This window comes from Vespula vulgaris, chromosome 2 (genome assembly GCF_905475345.1).
Source record: "Vespula vulgaris chromosome 2, iyVesVulg1.1, whole genome shotgun sequence".
Taxonomy (NCBI): Eukaryota; Metazoa; Arthropoda; class Insecta; order Hymenoptera; family Vespidae; genus Vespula; species Vespula vulgaris.
Window position 1 is genome coordinate 10,444,471 of NC_066587.1, and position 23,087 is coordinate 10,467,557.

The 23,087-nt window shown below is 37.2% G+C and overlaps 2 protein-coding genes and 2 long non-coding RNA genes across 5 annotated transcripts in view; 2 read left to right on the forward strand and 2 right to left on the reverse strand.

Annotated features, from left to right (window-relative positions):
- The window catches only part of LOC127072641 (phosphatase and actin regulator 4-like), a 113,163-nt gene extending 108,770 nt beyond the window's left edge, over nt 1–4,393 (reverse strand). Inside the window, exon 1 of the mRNA XM_051013195.1 lies at nt 3,692–4,393. Within this exon, the coding sequence (XP_050869152.1) occupies nt 3,692–4,142 (451 nt within the window). The 5' untranslated portion in view covers nt 4,143–4,393. The remainder of the gene's footprint in view (nt 1–3,691) is intronic.
- A 467-nt stretch (nt 4,394–4,860) lies between these two features.
- Nucleotides 4,861–23,087, reverse strand: part of LOC127072634 (uncharacterized) — a 36,029-nt gene continuing 17,802 nt past the window's right edge. The window contains exon 30 of the mRNA XM_051013175.1: nt 4,861–4,903. The gene's annotated coding sequence lies outside the window, so the exon portion shown is untranslated. The remainder of the gene's footprint in view (nt 4,904–23,087) is intronic.
- On the forward strand, nt 7,160–10,268 carry LOC127072644 (uncharacterized). The gene is made up of 2 exons (XR_007785558.1): nt 7,160–8,609; nt 8,717–10,268. It is a non-coding gene; the product is annotated as an uncharacterized LOC127072644 (long non-coding RNA).
- The window catches only part of LOC127072643 (uncharacterized), a 4,108-nt gene continuing 3,443 nt past the window's right edge, over nt 22,423–23,087 (forward strand). For both annotated transcript variants that reach the window (XR_007785556.1, XR_007785557.1), the window contains exons 1-2: nt 22,423–22,832; nt 22,993–23,087. The exon at nt 22,993–23,087 is cut by the window's right edge and continues 47 nt beyond it. This is a non-coding gene — a long non-coding RNA (uncharacterized LOC127072643). The remainder of the gene's footprint in view (nt 22,833–22,992) is intronic.

Consider the following 23,087-nt stretch of genomic DNA (forward strand, 5'->3'; position numbering starts at 1 on the left):
ACAGGCCCAGATATCGTAGAGTAACGCGTACGTATATAGCACGGACGAGAAAAAGCTTTTCCTTTTCTTCGAGGCCCTTGCTTGCTACTTGGTAAAGGCCTTTTTCTGGCTATACAGAATCGTGAAATGAGAGGATGAATCTTCCATGAGACGCGTTTTCTAGAGTTCAAACCTCTTCTTATGACTCTTTCTCGTTCAACAACCCTATCCGAAGAATCCATCTCAACGTGAAAACATTCATAACGAAAGAAAGAAAGAAAGTAGAGAAGAAATAAGGAAAGAAAATATTATTCTCTCTCTCTCCCTCTCTCGGAGAAATATCATTCTCAATTCAGAGTCGGTAACGACTCGACATTTGAATTTCGCGCCTTAGGACGGCTTACCGAGTAAGGCTAGATCGCAGTGCGGGAAATTTAAATTATGTGGTGTATTCGCTCGGTGGAAAGTATGAAGGATTCAGAATTTTACAATCACCTACGATTTCTTCTTCTTTTTCTATCGTTGCCTACTATTACCAAAGATTACTGTTTAAAGTTAAGAATCAACCGGTAATCTCGACACGCCAGCTCTTCGTCAGACGGAGCTGGAGGTAATTACGTAAGTGTGTAACGAAACACGCCGGTGCACATTCCAAGGAAGAAAATACGGCGTGTTTCATCTATTTCTCCTTGCACCTTTCTCCAGGGAAATCATTTGACGGAATTTAAGAGAATTCTCGTTTTACTTTCTTCCTTCTTTATTTCTTCCTTTCTCATAGTTACTTCTCGTTGCTTCTTCGTTGAAAAGAAAAAGAATAGTAAGTATCAACGATCGAATCTTTGCAACAACGATTATATCGATTATTCTATCGAGTTACCGAAATGTTGAAAGATAAAAGAAACATTTGTTGTTTCGACGATCGCACTGCTATTATCAAACGATATCTTGTTTAATGACGAAAGACAAAGACAAAGAAAATCGAGAGAGACAGAGAGCATTAATGCCTTTTTCAAAAGCAACGCATCGAAAGCAAAATATCGAGTTTGCTTTGCGGTAATGACATTAGCGGTAAAACCACGATGCATTGAATCTTTACATACAATTCCATAGAGAAAAGAGTTTAGTATTCCGTCTAGCGTTCGTTCGTCCGTTCTCTCCGCGTTCTCTCCGCGAGTTTACTGCTTCTTCCGTAAAACTATAAAACGATTTCGAGCGATTGTCTCGGCAAGTTAAGCGCTCGAAAAATGGATTGAATCAAACGATAGAGATAAACCGAGCGGGGGAAACTACAGATCGTTTTTGTAACGACATAGCTCGACCGATCTTTTGAACGCACGAAACTAACAAAAAATATGTCGAATCAAATCGCGTGCGCGTTGTTATTCGACGTACGAGTCATAGACGTATCTATCCGGATACTTTGGAATGGAATAATTGTTCTATATCGAACGAAGTCCGCAATTTTAAATAAATATTAGTGTGCTACGTTACGAACAAATGAAATTATCACGTAAAGATTTTTTTTTTTTAATAAAAAAATGAACGCACGCATATCAGAGCTACGCAGACCTTATCGAGATAATAACGACATGGATAATATGAATCTTTCAAAGAAATTAAATAAATAAATTTACAAAATCCACATACTCGTTTCTCTGAAAATACGCTTGACAAGGCATTTTTACGTTTGCCGTCACTGCTTCCATTTGATACAGTTAAGGCACGTACCAATTTCTTCATATTTATTTAAAAACGTAATTCCTTGTACAGAGTACATATAGGAATAGAAGAAATTCTGGGCGAGACACTGTCGAGTGCGAATGTCCAAATGAAAACTCAACTCTCGATCGATGGGTGAACAGTGAGCTCATTAATAAAAACTAGACGAGTTTGTTTCCACGTGCAAAGTTTGCGCACACGCGCGCACGCGTATCCGTGCCGGTGAGAGCGAGCACTCGCCGCTGACAAGCTGGCGGTTCTCCACTCAATGAATGATTTCCGTGCGGCGTTGCCACGTTAGGTCTGTACATTCTGCGCCCGTTACTCGCTTCAACGACTATCAGCCACCACTGACAGTTTATCGTTTCCTCCACCATCCTATCAAATATCGCACGATTACGTTTTCTAGGCCGAACGGTGATATTCATCGTACTTAGACGAGCGGGGTATCAAAAGACTCTCGTGCTTCGTAAACGCATCGTCGCTTCCCGGAATCACCGATGAAACTTAATTGCTAACAGGAAAAAGAGATCGTCACGAATGACTCTCAAGTTCGTACAGCGCTTTTGCTTCGCAACAAACGAGTCAATCGAATGTCTTATCGAGGAATACGAAGAGAAGTAAGGAAAATCATACAAATTAGTCTCTAGTAACTCGAAAATTTCTTATCGAGAAATAGGAAAGGAAGCGAAAAGGATCAGCAGAGATCTTTGCCCTTGCGGATAAACTTGTGGATTGGCCGAGAATTTGAAAATGATCTATATCGTGTCGAAGATCTAATCGAGAAGTACGGAGAGAAGAAAGGGTTATTGTCAAATTCGCGTCATTTTCCTCGCACAGAAAGGTCGGCGGAGAATACGAAAACGTATACGAAAACGATACGGAGATATGTCTGATCGAGAAACAATCGAGAAGAATAGAAAGAGATGATCGACGCAGATTTACGAACTAACGTCATTTCACACGTAAACGAGCGATCGATCAAGAATTGAAACATTGTCTATATTATGTCCAGAGGTTTCATCGAGAAACGCGAATTGAAGCGTGAAGCGTCATAAGAAATGTCGAAATTAGGAGTATTCTCTTCGCAGACATCGAGCGTGCTTTCTTTCACTCGTCGGCAAATATCTCGTCAAGAATTTGGTCGATTCTTTGTGGAAAAATCTAATCGAAGAATACCGCTAAACGAAGTAGAAGCAGATAAGTCACGAATTTCGAAATTCGAACTATTTCTTGGAGCACCGAGAGAAATGCTAAGAGAGGTAAAAAAAGGTACGGTTGCGTAGGTCAGAAGTCACAAAGTGACGTCAGAACTATTCAATTTCGAAGGGAACATTCGAAACCGAAAGGTGCACTCGTCGAGGTCGTTTCAAGAACGAACGGTACGCCGTCATCGCGGCGTGGTTGTTGTCATCGTAGCCGTATCACGGTTGTCAACGTCGTCGAGAAGATGCGAGAGAAGGCCGATCACGTGTCGCGTGCAGCGCGCACAGACCGATCATCGATCATCGGCGTTAGGAGCGCACGTGACTCAGTCGGCAACGTTGCAAAGGCGTTGTCGCGATATTCCGCTCGTAGTCGTCCGCCGCGAGTTCACAGAGATCCGCCTTGAGGAAGGTCTCCTCTCCGAGGTCGAGGAGAAAACAGAAGGAGAGGGACGGAAGGCAAGTACCCATAGAAAAGAGAAAAAGAGAGAAGAAAAAGGCCGCGCGAGTAGAAGGTATACGTTCTGCTCTCCTCAACCCGGAAAGATGAGACTACTACTCGTTTGGATCTGGAACAGCTTTTCCTAACTGCGTAACAACCGTTTACTTCTTTTTCTCCTATGGAATGTCAGTAATTTACCGTGGAACGAAGCGTTTCCCTGGAAAGTCGATAAATACGAGAGAAGAAAAGATAAGACGACGAGGTGTCTCGTTTTCTTGGCACGGTCGATCGGATGAGTCTTTATCGTTGTCTCTTGAAATTCTTTAGGGTATTCTTCAGTACTCACCAATGACGGTACTCGCCGCAACTTCCTTGGCCGCGGCCGCCGCTGCAGCGGCAGGCCCGTGAGCCAGAAAATCACTTAGGGACAAGGAGGACGCGATGATTTGTCGTTTCTCTTCGAAATTTAAATAATCGAGGCTATTGCTCCGTTGCGGTGCAGTGGCTATGGTGACCGTCTTAGTAGCGTGGTACTGCTGTTGTTTGTGTTGTTGCTGTTGCTGTTGCTGTTGCTGTTGCTGTTGCTGTTGCTGCGGCCGTTGCTGATGATCGTGATGATGATGATGATGGTGATGATGATGATGTTGCTGCTGCTGTTGTTGTTGGGCTTGCTGTTGAAGATTGCCTTCGTGCGAAGGAACGAGATTATTGTTACTCCTCTCGTTACTCGTTTCGCTATTGGTGGTGGTGGTGGCCGAAGCTGGCACCAAATAAACTCCGCTGACCCTGACCGACATTTTCCTCCCCGATCGTTCCTTCGAACGTTGTCCTCCGCGATCCTTCCTCTTCCAGGGCCTGAGGATCGCGACGAGAGCCGGCAACGGAGCTACCGGATGGGCCCTCTCAATGGCACAGGGAACATCCTGACGCACGGCTGCTCGAGTGGTCGGCTCGCGTCGCGCCTTGCTGCTGTGATGCGGCTCCACGGCTCGACGATTCCAACTATCCGACACCGAGAAAAAATCTTTCTTTCTCGCCTCTCCGCTTCCTCCTCCTCCTCCTCCACCGCCACCGATATTCTGTTTTCCTATTCCTCTTTCCTCTTCCTCGTTCGCGGAAACTCTCGTGGATTTCCGCGACGGAAGTCGCTCTAAAATCGGACTTCCTCGAACTCCAACGGACCTCGCTAAAAACGACTCCGTCGTCGTCGCCGTCGTCGCCGTCGTCGGCGTTGATTGGAAACCCTGAGATTAGAAACCAACCGCGTATCTACGATTACGATCTACCTTTTCATTTCTCACTTTTTACACGTCGATCTCTATTTCCTTTCTCCCTGTGTTCAATATCCTTAGGGAGGCAACACTTTTGCAATAAGATGAAATCAAATGTTGTCGAGGAGAAACGTAAGAAAATATTAACGACTCGTTTCCCTTTCAAGACGGAATACGTATGGACGAAAGTCCGATGATTTCTTCGTTTTCTTCTCTTTCCGTTGCCGTTGATATCTTCCTTCCCCCTACCTTCTCACTTTTCCATCAGATAGACGTTTTTCGTTTTTCTACGTAGTAGGAAAGAGGAAAAGCGTGTTAATCGACGCCACCGGCCAAGACGTTATCGTCGTCGTCGTCGTCGTCGTCGTCGTCGTCGTCGTCGTCGTCGTCATCGTCGTATGAATAGCTCGTATTGTACCGCCCTCGCCCCACAATGATGTCGTCGCTTTTTTCCTATTATAGAGCTCGAAGAGAGACGCAGAGCCTTTGCTTCCGTGTCTTTCGCCCTCTGTACAACTCCCTTTCCCTCCTACTCCTATTACTCCTCCCCAGTACACTTAACCGTCAACCATTCGACGATTTTAATTGGACGATCTTAACGTACTCGCATTAGTCTCGACTGACATGACGCATCGCGTACATACGTACGCTCGTGCGAACGCACGCGTTCCGAGCTTCTCGCGTTACGCACTACGCTATGTATATATGTGTGTATGATCTGTGGATTTATACATATATATTGTGTATACGTACATACGCACACACATATATAAAGTCACAGGTTCCCAGTTCAGAGACTAACACGATGTCGTTCATCTTAAACGTACTTGCATTACCACGAACGTTGTATATGTGTGTGTATATTACGTATATTTGTATATATATATATACGTATGTACATGTTCATCTCGATTGCGCAAGCTCTTTCTTTCAAATATTCCGAGAGTAGATCCTAAGTCGAAGGAACGGGATCAGTAGGTTCGCGAAATTTACAAATCTTATCTGCGGAGAAAGAAACGTATGTAAACGGAGGATCTTCAGCATGCTACCGGTAAATCTTTCATGATTTACGTGTTTCCCAAGGAATATCGTTTTCCGAAGAAAAACGTGACTTTCTTCCTGAACTCTACGAATAGGATGAGAGAGGGAGGTTGACTGACGTTCGCTACATTTCCAAAGAGAAAGAAAAAAACGTGTTCGACGAACGTTGATAAAAACTAGAGATAAATTCGTAGAATCGTATTACACCGAGGGAAAAAAACTGACATCGAGAGAGCCAACGCGACGAAACGAGACGAAAGGTAAAGCTATACTGCTTCGTCGGTAGTCGCAATCTCGACAGCGTCCTAACCTCCCAATTTCAGTACACGACGCCTATCCCGAAAGATTATACAGGAGGATGAAAAATAATTGGATAACGATCCGCAGAAAGGAATAACAATTTCTGGTTTTGCTCCGTTTTGATATTTCTCCTACGATGAAAAAGGAACTCTCCGACAGATCGTTATTTTTCGGCGATTTTAACGTCTCTCTCTCTCTATTTTCTTACATCCCGTTTCTTCGTCAGTAACGACGACACAAAGACAACGGTCGGCAAGCGAGACACCTGCGTGCCGGTGGCGATGGCAGGTGAGAGAACGAGTAAAATGAGTAAGCGAGAGGGAGGGGGAAGAGAGAGAGAGAGAGAGAGAGGGCGCGCCGATGATAGATAAACAGAGTATACTACGCGCATACTCACGACGATATTACGAGGACGTAACACGACGTCGAACACGCGCGACGCCGACTCAACTCTACTGTAGTAGTGGTAGTAGAAGTAGTGTGTGTGTAGCAGTAGCAGAGTAGTATAGTAGTAGCGTAGTAGTAATAATAATAATACTAACAACAATAATAATAGCAGTAGTAAGGCAATATCATGAAACCGACGGATTATTGGCTGAAAGGTTGAAACGCGAAAGTGGCAGGCACAGAAATGGAGGGCAAAATTCCGTAGTCGACTCGTTTTTTGGGCGATGTCGCGACTGCTACTGCACTACTGTACTACTAGCACGAAGACGACGACGACGACAATGCCGACGACGAAGCAAGTCCAATGGACGCACGCATTCACACACGAAACGGTTGAAGCACTTCGCTACTTTACAAAGCATACACTACACTCTTGGCACATAACAGATCACGAGGCACACGCAAGAGAAAGAAAGAGATATAGCATAGGTCCGTTCTCTTTTTTTCTTCCTTTTCCTCTCTCCGGCGGAAACGACTCCTTGCGGAACGCACGAAACGTACCTCTTGCGAATCTCCAACGGCTCGCCTCCTTTCGTCGATGCACACGACGAGACGTTGGGGACTCGCCTGGACGGATCCGCGACGAAATTAATTGCGAGCGCACGGGATGCGGCGTGCAAACAAACGGACTGCTGAGAGTACCAGAGAGATGACGGCGTGAGGGAGTGAGCGAGTGAGAGAAGAAGCGGGAAGGTGGGAGACGAAGAGATGGATAGATAGATAGAGTAAAAGAGACGGAGAGAGGGTGAGGAGTTGGAGGTGGAGGAGGAGGAAAAGGAGGAGGAGAGAAAGACGATGGCAACGACGACACAATCGCACCACGAAACACACACCAAGCAAGACTCGAGAGCACTGAGGGCGAGCACGCGATAGCAGCGCCACGAGGCGCCGCTCGTCCGCGTTAACGACCACGGGCCGATGCTCCGCCGGCGCGCATTGGTGGGGAGAATTCTGGTGGGGGGAGCCACCGACTAATCTATGCTCTCTTCGTCGTAACTCCGTTCTTTCGTTTCTTCAATGATCAGCGCTTTTCTTTCGAGTTTAACGAGGTTTTTCTTTATGATTCCTTCTCTCAGAATCGTTCTTACTTTTCTGATATACCTTCGGTAACCATTTTCAAACGATTGTATGATAACGAGCACGAATTGTTTGTCAAAAATGACATCTTGCTAAGGCCAACTATTGTTCCAGAGTTTTAACGAACGAAGGATAGCACTGTAGAGAGCACACAATGATCGATAGCCGTTCGATTGCTTTTTTCTACGATCGATCCTAAATACTTCATGTCTGAATTGGTTTTAATGCTTCAGGCACGCTATTTCTTTCGCGAGCTACGAACTCTCCTTTCGTGCGAAGAAACGGATCAAAGTAAGAGCAGCATCGAAGCGCGAACGTTCGAATTGAAAGACGACGCGTTATGGGGAATGACGCGGTGCATGTGGTATTTCCGAAGCGTCTAGACTCGCTAATTTAAACCGACTCTTGCGAATCTACACACCAACGACGACGATGGTTCAACCCAGTCTAGCCGCTGTCACAACTAACGAGTGAAATATGAGAAACATCGTAGTCCACGCACAGTTTCACCCTTTCTTCCTATTGCAAGTAATATTACTTTTCTTATTTCTCGATGGCCTTCTTTTCCCCATCCTTGAAGCGTACCTTTCATCCTAAAGAATTACGCGCTGCAGATTTGAATCTCGAAAGCCACGATATAGTCTCTCTCTCTCTCTCTCTCTACTGAGAGGGACTTTAATTATGCGTCCACGATTTAGCAGCGATCGGGTGACGCGCATGTCGTGTAATTAAGGAGAAACGCGACGAGAGAGATGAGCCAGCGTTCTTTTTAACGACCACTTGAATTAAAACGCGTTCGCTGCCAAGTATCTGTCACATTTACGTTCCGATATGCTTTTACAAATTCTCAAATACAGCTGTTCGATGACAAGAAATCGGAAGCTGCGAAAAGTCCAGCCAAAGATTCCATAGTGATAAGAGAGTTGCTTTTCCCAGAGAACTGAAGAAATCGTTTATAATATATATATATATATATATATATATATATATATATATATATATATATATATATATTATGTATATGTATGTATGTATACCAAACTTCAAAAATATGCTTCTCCAATAACGTGGTCACGCTAGAAAGTTTGCAAAGATAGATGATAGAAATGACCAACAGAACGATAAAATGTAAGTTCAATAATGCGTTTGATATATTAAAAAACATCGACAAACGGAACTATAAATATTTAAAAAAAATGGAAAATTAAAACAAATATGTTTGGTACAACGTTTAGTCCTGGATGTTGGAACGTGGTACAACCAAAACCAGGGTGGAGCGATACATACCAAATTTCATTCTTCCTTCGTGTTGAACTGCACTTTCTTTTAAAACAGAAAACGCAGTGTGTTAACGAAGGGTATCCACGATGAAAGATAAAACACAACATGCTGGAGAGAGAGGGAGATAGTGAGAAACAAAGAAATTATAGAGAAATGTGAGAGAGAGGGAGAAAAACGCATTACATACAGAAGAGCAGAGGAGAGAGGGAGAAAAGAGAAAAAAGCCCAGGGGCGCGGCGCGTACGGCGGCGGTATGGGTTACCCATCCATTCCTTAAACGCCACGAGTGAGACGCTTAACCGAGAAAAGCGAACTTAAGACGAGCGTGCACTTCGACCAAATAATAACTTTGAATCTCCATTACCAATAACTGATATCAATTTTGTACTATTTTTATGATATAATTTAAAATTTATGATTTAATGACTATTTATTAATCGACATTCAAGTAACGATAAGAATAATCATAATACCGGTCATTGACCGTACGATCAAACGCTCGAGAAATATCTATTTTAGAACCTTTTGTAATTGTAATACAATAATAAGATTAAATACGACCTCGGATGCATTTAGATACCTTGACAAACAAATTAATCGAATGATTAATTTTTCTTATTATAAATGTGAACATTTTCATTTTATCTTCGCAATTTGATCAAAATGTTTAAATCTGACGATGATAGACGTTTATACAAGTTTTGAAAGATCGTTTACGATATTAGAAAATGAATAAGCAAACATTGATAGGTCTCTTACTGCATTGTCTTAATGGCGAATATAATATTCATTAATGTCAGTGGCTTTACGAAGGCCTAAACGATCGAACCTTCTCTCTCTTTGCTCTTTTGTTATATATATTCATTAAGAGAAGAATAGCAATCTTAACGCTTTTGCAACGAGCAATTACTTCCATCCGTTTGACGTTTATTCTATTTGTCTGATTTTTCAAGATCTCTTACTTAATCGTTACGATGTTTTGTTTCACGAACAGGACAGATTTTAATAAAAATTTCTACGATCTGTACGATGACACACCTCACGTAAATCGCTCAAGATCTCTTCAGTGAGAGAATTTTCCTCATATTTTTTAAACTTCATTTATCTCGTCCAAAAGAAAAATATTTTTTCTGATAAAAACAAGGAGAGAATATATACAAGTAGCGACGAAACTTGAAACTCTGGTAACTTCGAATGTTTTAAAGTTTTTTCTAGGCTTAAAATCGTTGATATAGATTTCAAAGTCTATGTCTCAAATCGTTCGTCAATTTCAAATCGCGATAAACTCATGTACTGGAATCTAAAACATTACTTCCGAAGCATGTTGTAGCTTTGGACACGATTCCAAGCTTACAACTTCAAAATCTTCGGCCTCGAGTCTTTTGTCATTTTCGTTGTACTAGCGACAATGGACACTTTCTGTATATATCGAATATTACATCATTTTTATTGCGACATTTTTATTATGTATTTATTTAGTAACAAGATTATATTGAAAGTAATATACTTGAATGTACTTTTTTTTGGCACTGATAAGTGCTCTTAATACCCCAGTATTCAATATCCCATATATTCATTGTAACTAGAAATCTGAATTTGAATATCCAGATACGCGGTCTCGAGTCCGAGTATTTCAGTACCCGTTTTCGTAACTTTATGTATAAATTTCATAACTCGAAGTGAAACATAAGTTAAAAAAAAATAAAAAAAAAGCTACGAATTTTTCAAACGATCTTAGTAATTATTTAAATATATTTACTGCACTCTATACTCTACATATATTACGTTATATTGATTTTAAATACAATTTTGTTATTAAATAACTAATATAATTATTTTTTCTACTTTCTTTTATCTTCTTCGTTTCACTTCTTATATATCAATATTCGTGATATGTAACTATATATGCTATAAAAGCGAATGATGTAAACAAATATATTCGTGTTAATTCGAATTTTCCAAATTTTCTTAAATACTTCATGTTGATGATAGCGAACGGAAATGACTACTTAAACGGAAGTAAACAAAAAGCTTGTAAGATATTGATTACTTGTCAGACTTTCCAAACCTATCGAAACTTTGAAGACTTTGAAACATATAAGTTGACGATTAAGACTCACGAGACTTGAAATCAAATTCGATCTTACGATATAGATTCGAGGCTATTCGAAGTGAGTCTACTGTTAGTAGAATAACAAAAATGGTACAAGATTCTAGACTTATCAAGACTTTCAAGATTTTGTATGCTTCAAATCAGGTTCGAAGAGATTCAAATTTATCACCAAAATAAACGAAACAGATTCGAAACGACTCAAAGTATTTTAGATCCCATCTTTAAATACAAGCAATCGGAAGAGAAGGAACATGAACGAGCGATTAAGGTCGTTTCGATGTGTATCTTCAAGATATAGGAGAGGAATATAAGAACGACGCATTCTATGAAGGAGTAACAACGAAAATTTATGAGCAGAATGCTAAAGAAAAAACATAGAACCGGAGACGTTAGAAGATACGATACAGAACTTGCGAGAAATAAATCTCGTGGATTATTATGAAAGACATCATTAATCTTTCGAGCTTGGCAGTCGATGTGCACCGATGCTTCCTTCATGTGTCAGTCATAAACGAGAGACACAAGATTATCCGTTCGCTTGATATATAATAAAAGCATATTGTTTTATACGTCACTGCGAAGGCACGAAGTTAATCAAGATAAACGTTGATAAAGAGTTTACGTTTTTGGTATTTCCTCGTATTAATAAAAACGTTAAACCTATCGATTATCGATAAAATAATAAATATTTCTTTTGTTTTTCATAAATCTTATAATTTATAAATAATTCTCGGCCAGGTAGCCATGATCGTTTCTTCGTCGTGTACGCAAGAGTTCATCCCTTCGATTTAACATCTAAGAAAGGCTCGAGATAAAAATAATAAAATATCGACTTCGTCATCGGCTACGGGCTTATCAGTGACGTTGATGAATACGGCGAAGGGTGATTTAAGAAAAAGAAACGACAAAAAAAGTACAAAATAAACGAAAAAAGAGAGAAAAAGAAAGATAAAAAAACGAGGAACGCAGCTGTTTCGTCTGGATTACATTCGATAAATATCTTCATCTTTACCGACGACGACGATTCTTACATTCTTTCTTTCCTTTTTTTTCGACGACGACGATTCTTTCTTTCTTTTTTTGTTTACGAGATAAACGAACTAAAATTGGCAGAGTTATCCGTATCTCGTAACAATTTTTTAATCGACGTCAATGTACAATGTGTGCAGATATTTCTTATTCGAAGGATTTGAAACCATCGTTTAAAGAAAATCTTGTAAGATTCATGCGACTTGAACTACTTTGCATGTTATTGTGATGCTTTATTCAATTTAATCCCTCAAGATCAAGTACTGCATTTGGGACATCGTTTAAACAAGATAATTAAGGATCGTTGATTCATAAAAAGCAGAGGTTTTATTTCAACGAAGTACAGAGTTTGATTTTGTTACAACTGTAATGCGTTCGTCTTCGATGTAGCATTTATGGTCTTATACGTTGTAAGTGGCACAGATCAATCATTCAAGGAAAAACACGAAAATCGGGAAAACAAGTGATGTTCAAAGATCTGAGGGTTCAAAGCTTGTATTTTGGATACGACGCGAATTTAGGAATATTTTGAAAGGACTGCAGGTTCAAAATTTGTAGATTGTATATGACGTGAGTTTATGAAATTTTTGAAGACTGTACGGAAAAATAAAGAATAATTGAACGTACTGACAAGAGACAAAATAAGGAATGAGTAAAGTGCAAGTAACTATCTTTCTCTCGTAGACATTAAAATTGCTTTTTTACCGGAGCAACAAGAAACTTCTTTTCGATTTCTACGGAAATTGCAACGATTTCTATTTTAGTTGACCGTCGTTAAGAACACAATCTCTCCCTCTCTCTCTCTCTCTCTCTCTGTGGCTGTCTACGTCCTCGCTATAAATAAAAAAAAGAAAAAGAGAGAGAGAGAGAGAGAGGCTGAAGGTATATAACAAAGATACGACGTATACTCGAGTATCCATTCGACGAAATCAATGGCCCGAGCGAGGCGTCGTCTCACTGCTGCAATCGCAGTTGCATTTGCAGCAATCGTCAAGAGTAGCGCGACTGCGATAGTAAGATACTTTGATAATGGTAGTAGTATTAAAGCTATACTGAAACAATACGAAAACGACGAGATTATGTAAGGTGAATCGTTGTTGCCTTGTCCATCAAAATATAGTTTTATCGTTTTTTCTTCTGAAGAAAATCCAAGAATACAATTTAAAAAGTAGATATAGAATTAGTATCCAATCTTTGTATGATTTTAAGTTGTAATATATGATAGAACATTTTTTTTCGAAAGATATTAGATAATTATAAGATATAAGATTAAGATAATTTATACGTGTATAATATATAAGATATTTAATATAAACCATCGAAACCATTTTCATAGAAATTTTATTTTTTTATTTTATTCGCGAATATTGATCTTTATCTCATTGAATAGAAAAAAATGCAATATTCTCATTTTTTATTTTTATAAAACGTAATAGAAATTTGATCGAAATGTTACAACGAGAAAAATATGTTATATGAGTTTTATAAATAGGATATTCAATATACCCGCATACTGGCCATTTTGCGAGAGTAAAAAATTGAATGAAAATGCAAAGATGGTCGAGAAATGTGCAAAAAAAAAAGAAAAGAAAAAAGGAAGCAAGGAAAAAAGCAGGCTGTGTTTTTCGATAAGAGAAGTTCGAGTTCTTTCGATGGTCTCGGAACTCACTAGTATTTTATTCAATATCACCGCCACTTTTCTATGTCGATATACCGTTGTGCATCTATGCGCTATGTAGTTTCTCGCTTCGTCTCGTTATATCGTCGAGTCGACGAAACTTGCCGCTGAAGAACGTGCCTTCCTTTATATGTGAATGTATGTGAGTGTATTATATACGTGCATACACATGCGCGTAGAAAGTAACTGCTAGCGTCATCGCCGTCTTACATTCTTCAAGACGTGCTTCAATTTGCTGATAGGACACAGAGAAAGGGCGTGGAGTTTTTCTCACCGAGGACGAACAACGAAGAAGCATGGAGTAGACGAAGAAAACCATCTGTGACTTGTCGGACGACAGACAACACGTACTAAAGAGTGTTGTTTAAAAGTTATGATTATTATTCCATGGCTATTCTTGCACAATATATTAAGCCAAAAAATTCTAAAATATAAAGAACAACTATTTACATACTCTTCGCATGTGTACTTTGTTCGTTTACTATTTACTATTTTATACACATTCGTTTCCTTTAATCGTTTTCATTTTATAACACGTTTATCACGTAATTCAACGATCCTCGTTTATCTGTAAGATAACAAATAAACGTGGGTTAAGAGCCGAAAAATAAAAAGTGGAGAAAGTCAGCATTACGTTGAAAAGTATTCAAGTGCGGAAAGATGGTAAAACGAAGATCGAGAGTATTGCAAGAAAATGACAAAAAAAAAAGAAAAGTATAAGATGGTCGTGTATTTTTCTCTTTGAAAGCATCGCGCCATGGAGACTCTGATATCATGTCTTAGAGTCTTCTTGTTACGTAACCACTACCACTATTTCGCGCCGTATCATACTCCACGGAAAATCGTTCCTCTTCTTTTTCCACCTAGCACTCCGCCAGCCACGATTTCACCATCACTCAAACTACTTCTCGTTTATATCTCTCTGTAGCACCAACGCTTTTTTCAGGTGCAATATACGCGTTAGTTCGAAGCGAGACACGCAGAGAGAGAGAAAGAGAAAATCGTTGGAACCTAGTCGTTACGTCTGTTTTATGTTTAAATTCTGACACGAGGCATACTAATTGTAAGACGACGTTTTTTCTTTCTTTCTGTGTGTGTGTGTGTGTGTGTGTGTGTGTATATATATATATGATCAGTTTTAAATTATTAACGTAAAAAAATCTTCCTTAGAGTTGCACAAATTAAGTTTTTCCGTCTTAAAGGCAAAACGGAAAAAGTGTTTACTTCGAATGAGAAAGATAAAGTTTAGATGTATTAAAGGAAAACAGAGCGGGAGCGAGAAGAAAAGAAAGAAAAGAAAGGGGAGAGAGAGAGAATAAAAATGATTTGCTTCTCATACCATGCTCAAAGATAATCTTTGTGGCTTCGACCGAAGCACCTATAGTGCTCGAGACTCGACGATACAAACACTTAAACTCTTTAGCTTTATTATGCAGATGCAAGTATCTTGTCATCCGTTAAAAGCCCTTGATTCTTTCTTTCTCTCTCTCTCCCTCCTTTCTTCCCAGTCTATATATCTTCCTCTCTCTCTCTCTCTCTCTCTCTCTCTCTCTCTCTCTCTCTTTGCTTATATTACCGTGTGAAAATTTTTTCAAACGAAATTTTTTGAAAGAAGTCGAGTTTCCAAGCTTCGGAAGGCTCTTCCTTCTCGTTCACTTTCCTCTTCTTTTCACGGGCGAACGCGTTAACTAAACTACGAATTAGCACGGATATCCTGACAAAAGATTGCGACGACGTGACATTTAAAAAATCGATCGTTCTTAATCTGTCACTTTAACAAGCGGCAAACGCATGGAAAGAAAAAAAAGGAAAAAAAATTAAAAATTAAATGATAAAACAAAGGAACTTACCGTCTTTTAGAGGACCAAATCGCCAAAGACTCATCCTAAAATTGAGGCAGAAATTTTGAAGTAAACGATGTCCACTCTCCGCGCATCACCAGTTCATTTAATTTTTTATTTTTTTGTTTTACTTTTCTTTTTTCTCAGTGTTTGTTCTTTTTTCTCAATGTTTTGTTCTTTACATAAAAGAAGTTAAAGAAAGTACACGATTCGTTGAAAATTCGACAACGAATATATACCACGTAATTTAGTTGTTCTAATGAAAGCTTTCGAATGAACTTTCAAACGATCATCGGTCAAAGAAAATTCGTCCTTGCGACTTTTTCTTTTTTCCATTACGCCAAATCCGTGCAAGCTCGTGGTGAGAAAACAAAAGCCACGTTGGGACACTTGGGTTAATCGACGTCCACTTCGAAGAAACCAGATCCGATTTCCTTCGAAACGACTTGCTGATCTTCACTATTCTCCATTTGACCAAGTTCATATTTAACCTATTCCTACGAGACCTCACACTCTCGTTACATCTTTCAATGCACTCTGAATCACCTACTCACTGAGATTATACTTCGAATAAATATACCGAACGATAGAAAAAAAAAGAAAAGAAAGATTTATCGACTCGCTAATGTTCTCTCCTTCTTTTCTCGTTTCTTCGTTCCTTTGAGAATTTTTCTCTCGAAACTTCGTCGATGGAAGAACCGTTTTGATCAAACTTTCCTTAACGATATATTCTATTCGCTTGGTTTTCACAAATCTATATAACTATAACGATATAACGAATTTTCTCGAAGGACTAGTTTTCCCAACTGAATCCATATTTACGTTCTCGTCGGAAGACTTGAATAGAAGTTACAAGCACGTATATTCTTATCCTCGAGAATCCAGCGATGATGGAACACTATTCATCGTTCATGGTTAATAACTATATAGATCATATATGAAAGGCACACCTTTCTCAACTCGAGAAATAGAAAGAGAGAGAGAGAGAGAGAGAGAGAGAGAGAGAGAGAGAGAGAGAGAGAGAGAGAGATGGAAAATACCCAAGGTTGGGTGGGTCTATATCTTTTATGTCAGTAATTACTATGAGTCAAACGTGACTCCTCCTTCGAGTCTCTTCCTTTTGTCCCACGTGTCCAGACAAAAATAAGAAAATAAAAATTCAGATGTCAAATATCAGATAACGACGTTTACATTCGATAGCTTCTTACAAGGTTTCGTTCTATGCATTTTCTTCACTTGATTGCGGATTTGTACTAGTTGCTAACACTGCCGTTATTTTAAGCGTGGTATTTCACTTAATTAATCCTCGAATTACTATCTAGGCACTAAAAACGTGAAAAGCGATGACAAATTTGATAGTCTTTTTCCTCTTATCTTCACAGCTGACGATTAAGTATCGTAAAGAAAGAAAGAGAGAGAACGAGAGGAGGGAGAGCGAGAGACGTACGCAAAGAAAGTAAGAAAGAGAGAGAAAGAGGAAGAGATTGCCTTCGTGAACGGCGTTCTCCGTTATACTGAAGCCGACCTACTCGTAGTGTTTACATCGAAGAGAACTATGTCGACGTTACCACGCCTTGCTGGGCTTCCGTCGATCCAGCTATACCAACACGTTAATGCGGTTCGCCAGCGGTACTTAAGCCCGGTGAACTGTCCCCTTCATGACGACGAGAATGGCTCGGCTCTGTGACCAACCGACCAGCAGATGATTGGATTGTGTATGCCGCACCGTGTTATTCCCCCACAATCTATGGACGAATGTCGCACTATGCGATCCGTTCTTAGCCACCACCCCGCATCTTTTTATTACCCCGTGGTGACATAATCTCATCGAATAAGTCCTTCGATCCGAGAATAGCTACTTGATCGATCCGTTCGTCTTTATTTATTCTTAAAGTCAAAACGAATGTTTCTTTCAATTGCATTTATTTTTATTCATCTTTGATAATTTCATTTTAAGGGTGGAAGGAGATATTAATTTTAGTCTTATTTATGGAACCTGTCGATATGACGGATTTCAGATTTTATGTTTAAAGTTAGAGATCGTAAATATTATCTTTTAACAATTTGTCTTGACTTGGATTGATTTAATGATGCGAACTATTGTGATAACGGAAAACAATCCTGCTTCAACTTAATCGTCAATATAACAGGTTTCAGTAAAATTAGGTATACAAAAATGTCTGATAAAATGATATCGATTGAGTTGTACAAACGATCTTTTGCAAGACGATTTGCTTTCTTGATCTATGTCTATGTCTATGATATGAATTTGATTCGATAAAATAATTGCTTATTTTGTTATTTGTTGCTGCTAAAATGGTGTTAATATTTCTTTTATTAGTACATTTATATATAAAATTATATATAATTAATATAATTTATATAAAATTATATATAAAATTAATTAAATTAACAGAATTTTTCGAAGCAGCTGACAAAGTCTAAGAACTGAATTTCGTCTGCGCTGACATTTCTTTAAATCTCAACTTATACACTTCGTAACTTATAGACTTCGACGATATCTTTCATATTAAATCATAAACATAATAAAGAATCTGAAAAAGATAAGATTATTTATATTGATAATACTGCTTAATAGACAGATACTTGCTTTATTGAAATCTTCGATAACTTTTAATTTAACTCTGAATGGAGCAAATTTCATATTTTATAATACAAAATATTATTTAGACAAATCAAACTGATCTTCAAATCTCTGAAATTCAGTTACAAGAAAAAACTTAATAATTCTTCCGAATAGTGTACATTTTATAGATAACGGTTTCTCATAGAATAAATAATTTACGAGTTATTTAAAGAGTATATGTTAGTTTGCAATAATATAGTAATAGCATGGCATTAGCATAACCAATACAGTAGATAGATGCAACTCTACTATATTAGTACTAATACTATATATATATATATAATATTTTTACATACTATATAACATGTATACTTTTATATACAGTAGTATTAGTAGCAGTATTTATTCCTATTAATATTTAATAGTATTTATTATACTATAGAACAAATTATTATATAGTAATTACTAAGAATAATATACTACTCTCCTCACACTATATTACTAAAATTATTAAGCACTAATATACTATATTTTTTTAATAATATACTATATTTCATGTATTGAATTAATAATACTAATATACACATACTGTATTAATAGTAATACTAGCACTAATATAGTAGTAACCTTGCAGCAAAGCAAAATGTCAGTATAGGGAAGACATCAAAGGCATTCGAAAAACATCGATAAAGCTATGAATAATCAGTAATAAAAGTAGGATGTATCGATCGATTAGAAATTTTGAAACGACAGGTTCGACATTTTCTAAAAAACATAATTTATCGAGTTCTCCTTATTAACGTATGTATGTATGTTCTTGCAGTGTATCGCATAATTTGAAAAACTTGTGAACAGAGATAAATTTCGAAAAGTTATTATACGGCCAATTACAAAGTCAGAGTGGTACTCGTATGTATGTAGATATCATCCTACATATAAATGTACAAAATGAAGCTATCAGTGATTCGTTGTATACGTGCTGAAAGTTTTAGTAGAGCTTGTTACTCGTTGATTTCCACTCATGTCAGTGGAGAATCTCGACTTTCGGGTTAGCTTTTCAAAAAGAAGTCTTGATTGATCCTAACTAGCTGTTACGACCATTATACGATCATTATACTCGTCCCTTCCTCAAACCCTACTTGCAGAAAATCTTGATCGAGAAGAAAAGGAGAAAAGAATTACTTGAAAAAGACTCAACTAGATAGATCGAGTACTTCGAATCGATTCCAAAAAAAAAAAAGGAAAGAACTGATGGTGGAACTTCAAAAAAAGTCCGAACTGATTCGGTGAATTGAGACGAGCCAATGAGAAAAGGTTTTACGTCGAGGGTACTGTCCATGTTGGCTATGAACAATAATTCAAGAAGGTAGCATTGAAAGGAGCACTCTTGGCACAATGCATTATTGGACATGAGGTACGAGGAGAGTTTCTATGTGAAGAATCACCTTCTACTTACGATGAAGGATCAAATTTCTTCTTCAAGATATATTTGACATCGAGGGTAAAAAGACACTGAAAATTTATATTCGGAATTCAACCCATTTCGTCGTTCTGCTCTTCTTAATGATCACTTCAAACATGAGAGGAAAGTCAAAATGCTGCAAACTGTAATATTTCCAAGATAAAGCTTTAATACAAAGATGGGTATAAAAATTTTTGTAAACAAACTTTCTTAATAAAATCGATAAAAATTGTTGAGACGAGACAGTCGGTATTTGACATATCGTTTCTTTGCTAAGAAGATGCGTCACGAGATCTTAACTATTCGAGGAGCGTTTATTCATCCACTGGGCACACCTACGTGACCGTTTTTCCATTTGCAATGAACATTGGTATGTAACGTACATACACACGTCTTCGTTGCGCAGCGTACTTTTCTTCGACGATTCATTTCTTTGTAAACAGAGGATGAAAACAGTCTTGGAAAGCTATTTAAAATCGAAGAAATTTTATAGACTTAAGAGCTTAGAATTTTTCTGTACATACAAAAAAATGAATGCTATATGAAATACGTCAAAAAATAAAAAAGAAATAGTGTTTTTTGCAGTAATAATAAATAAATAATTTTTTTTCTCTAAAAAAGCTTATAAATTTCTATAAAAAACGAATATATATATATATCATTGAAATAGACTAATTCTAGAACGAATTACATTTATTTAAATATTTATAAAATTCTTCACTATTTTGATTTAAAAGTGACAGCTTGCTAAGTCTAGTAAAAAAACGAAAAAAAGTCATTAGACAAATTTTTTAAATAGTTTTTTTGTCACTGTACACATAGAAAACAGCAAGATCTCGTCGAAAAGAAAAAGAAAAAAGAAGAGAGACTTTTCGAAAAAGAAAAATGCATTTATTTAAGGATATATAAAATTCTATAAAAACATTTCATTATCATTTGATAAACGTAATTATGTTAAGGAAAAAACAAGTGGATAAATTTGTTGTATATTTTCTTCTGTCACTATATATACATAAAAGGAAGCAAGGATTTCACGAAAAAAGAAAAAAGTAGAGAAGAGTGACTTTCGAAGAGCAAAGATACACGCTCGAATTTGTAAACCACTTGGAAGTGCTTGTCGACGGTAACCTAATAACGATAATCGATTAATCCAAGCATTGACTCTCCTGACTATGCGAACAACTATGTATAAGCGTCGCGGCCTCCCTTGTGTATAAAAAAGAGATAGAAAGAAAGGGGGAAAGAAAGAGAGAGAAAGAGAGAGGAAAAAATAGTAACGATGATATTGGATTTTCATTGAAAGCCAATGGAAAATGGGTATTTAGCGCGAAATATATCGAGAGCGTTATTGAATATCGCCTTTTAGCCTCTACACGCATGTTTTTTCTTTTTTTTTTTTTTATGTACATTTATATTTCCACGTTGCTAGTTGTTATTTTATAATCAATGAGATTTTCCTCTTATTTCTTTTCTTTCTATCGTCTTACGATAAGAATCTTTGAAGCACAACTTTAATAAAAGAGAACGTATGTACTATGTATCATATTTACATTTTCAACGAAAGCAAATAACCTTACAACTATTACTTAACGATTCATATTTACATATGTGAATACATACAAATCAACTCGTTTGTTAAGTTTGTATCGAAAATCCGATTTTTCTTTTTCTTTTTCGCACATTTCCATTTTTCTGCCTGAGGAAAAGAGAAAGAGAGAGAGAGAAAACTTCTTTCCAATTATAAATTATTACTCCTCTAAATATAGGAGAATGATAAGTAGGAGAATAAATAAATAATGACATGTTTTACTAAATTAATAGTAAACGGTGATACAGTAATAAAAGAAAAAATAAATGAAAAAAAAGAAGAAAAGAAAAGAAAATGATTTTCTTCCGTTCACATTTCATTAATGAAATTCGGTCGACCTTTCAATTAAAATTCATACACTCTCACGATATTCCTGCTATTCGACATGGATTGAACACTTTGAAACTTGTTATAATGTCGTATACGGCGAACGAAGATAATTTCCAACTAATAGCACTTTATATGTATATATGAATGTGTGTGTGCTTGTGTGTATATACTCATCGAGTACGTTTATATACACACACGCGATAGCAAACGTACTGGATTATATTGTAATTATATACGAACTCGTGCATACGTTTTAATATATATACATAGTAGTAAGAAAAAAAAAGAAAACCGAGCAATCCTTTTTCCACGACCTTAATCTTTTCGTAAATGTAAAAATATATTCGAAAAATAAAGTATTCAATTTTCTTAAGAAACATTATCAATAAAGATATTCGAATATTTTATCACCATATATATAGTGTATAAGATGCATAATATTATCGTTAAATTAATTTGTATAGAAATATAAAAATAAAAATATGTCATTCGTCTAACTTTGCTGTGTCTATGCAGCCAGCAAAGAGGTACTAATTGATCTTGAGAATTGTCCTCTGTATCTTCAGCTAATAAAGGAGGCCGATAATTCTTATATATTATCGAAGACCTCGACGACTATGTTGTTGAGATAAAGTGACATCGTAGTTCTAATTCTAACTGTCGAGATCCTTGAAACTTTACATCCCTTCGAATGCATTGGTGAAAATATAGCTTTAACGAAAACTACAATAATAGCCAAGATAATCAATATTATTCAGAGAACTGAAATATCATTGAAAATATAATAAAAACAAATAAAAACTATTTCACAATTTTTCTTGTTACGAGAAAAAAGAAAAAAAATCATTCTTCAAAAATGCTTCGGAAACAAATAATAATAATAATGAATGTAAAGAGAAGATCTTACAACAAAGTGTCTTGTTGTAAAAAAACAAATGAAAAATATCTCACAATTTTTCTCGTTATTATGAGAAGAAAAATAAAAGTATTTTCCAAAATTGTTTCAAAAACAAACACTAATGTAATAATAATAAACGTTGACGAAGAAGAGATTTTGCAACATTTTATTTTCAAATTCGCTTTAGCTACGCATATTTACCGCTTCTCGGTGCGTAACCAATCGTCGCATATAAAGTCCGTTTACTATACTCATTAACGAGATCGCTCGCCATCCTGTCATATTTCCTAAAAATCAAATTAACGAGCATTCGTTGTAAGGCCAACGAAATATTCCATATGCTGTGTCATCGTACGAAGGATATATAAGCAGTAGAGATGCAATCTACCGATGCAAAAGTACTTGACAAGTGTGTGATGAGTTCTGTATGTCTATCAAGACAAAACAATTATAATAAAAAAAATACAGTTTTGAAACACGATGAAGACGTTTCCCATTTGTATTTTTATTATTTTTGTCGTAATCGTTCGTTCTACACATGCTAGTAATTATTATTATTATTATTATTATTATTATTATTATTATTATTACTAATATTGTTGTTATTGTTATCGTTATTGTTTTATATAACAAATTTATTACGTCGGTAAACGTTTAGCCATGGAAATGAACATAATTTTGACTGTGAATTGTTTTCTTGCAAGGCGATCAAGGAAATAGATATTATTATCCGTTGTTTTGGTTCGGAAGAACCGACTATCGCGATTATAATCGTTATCGTAACGTCAGATGGTCGCTC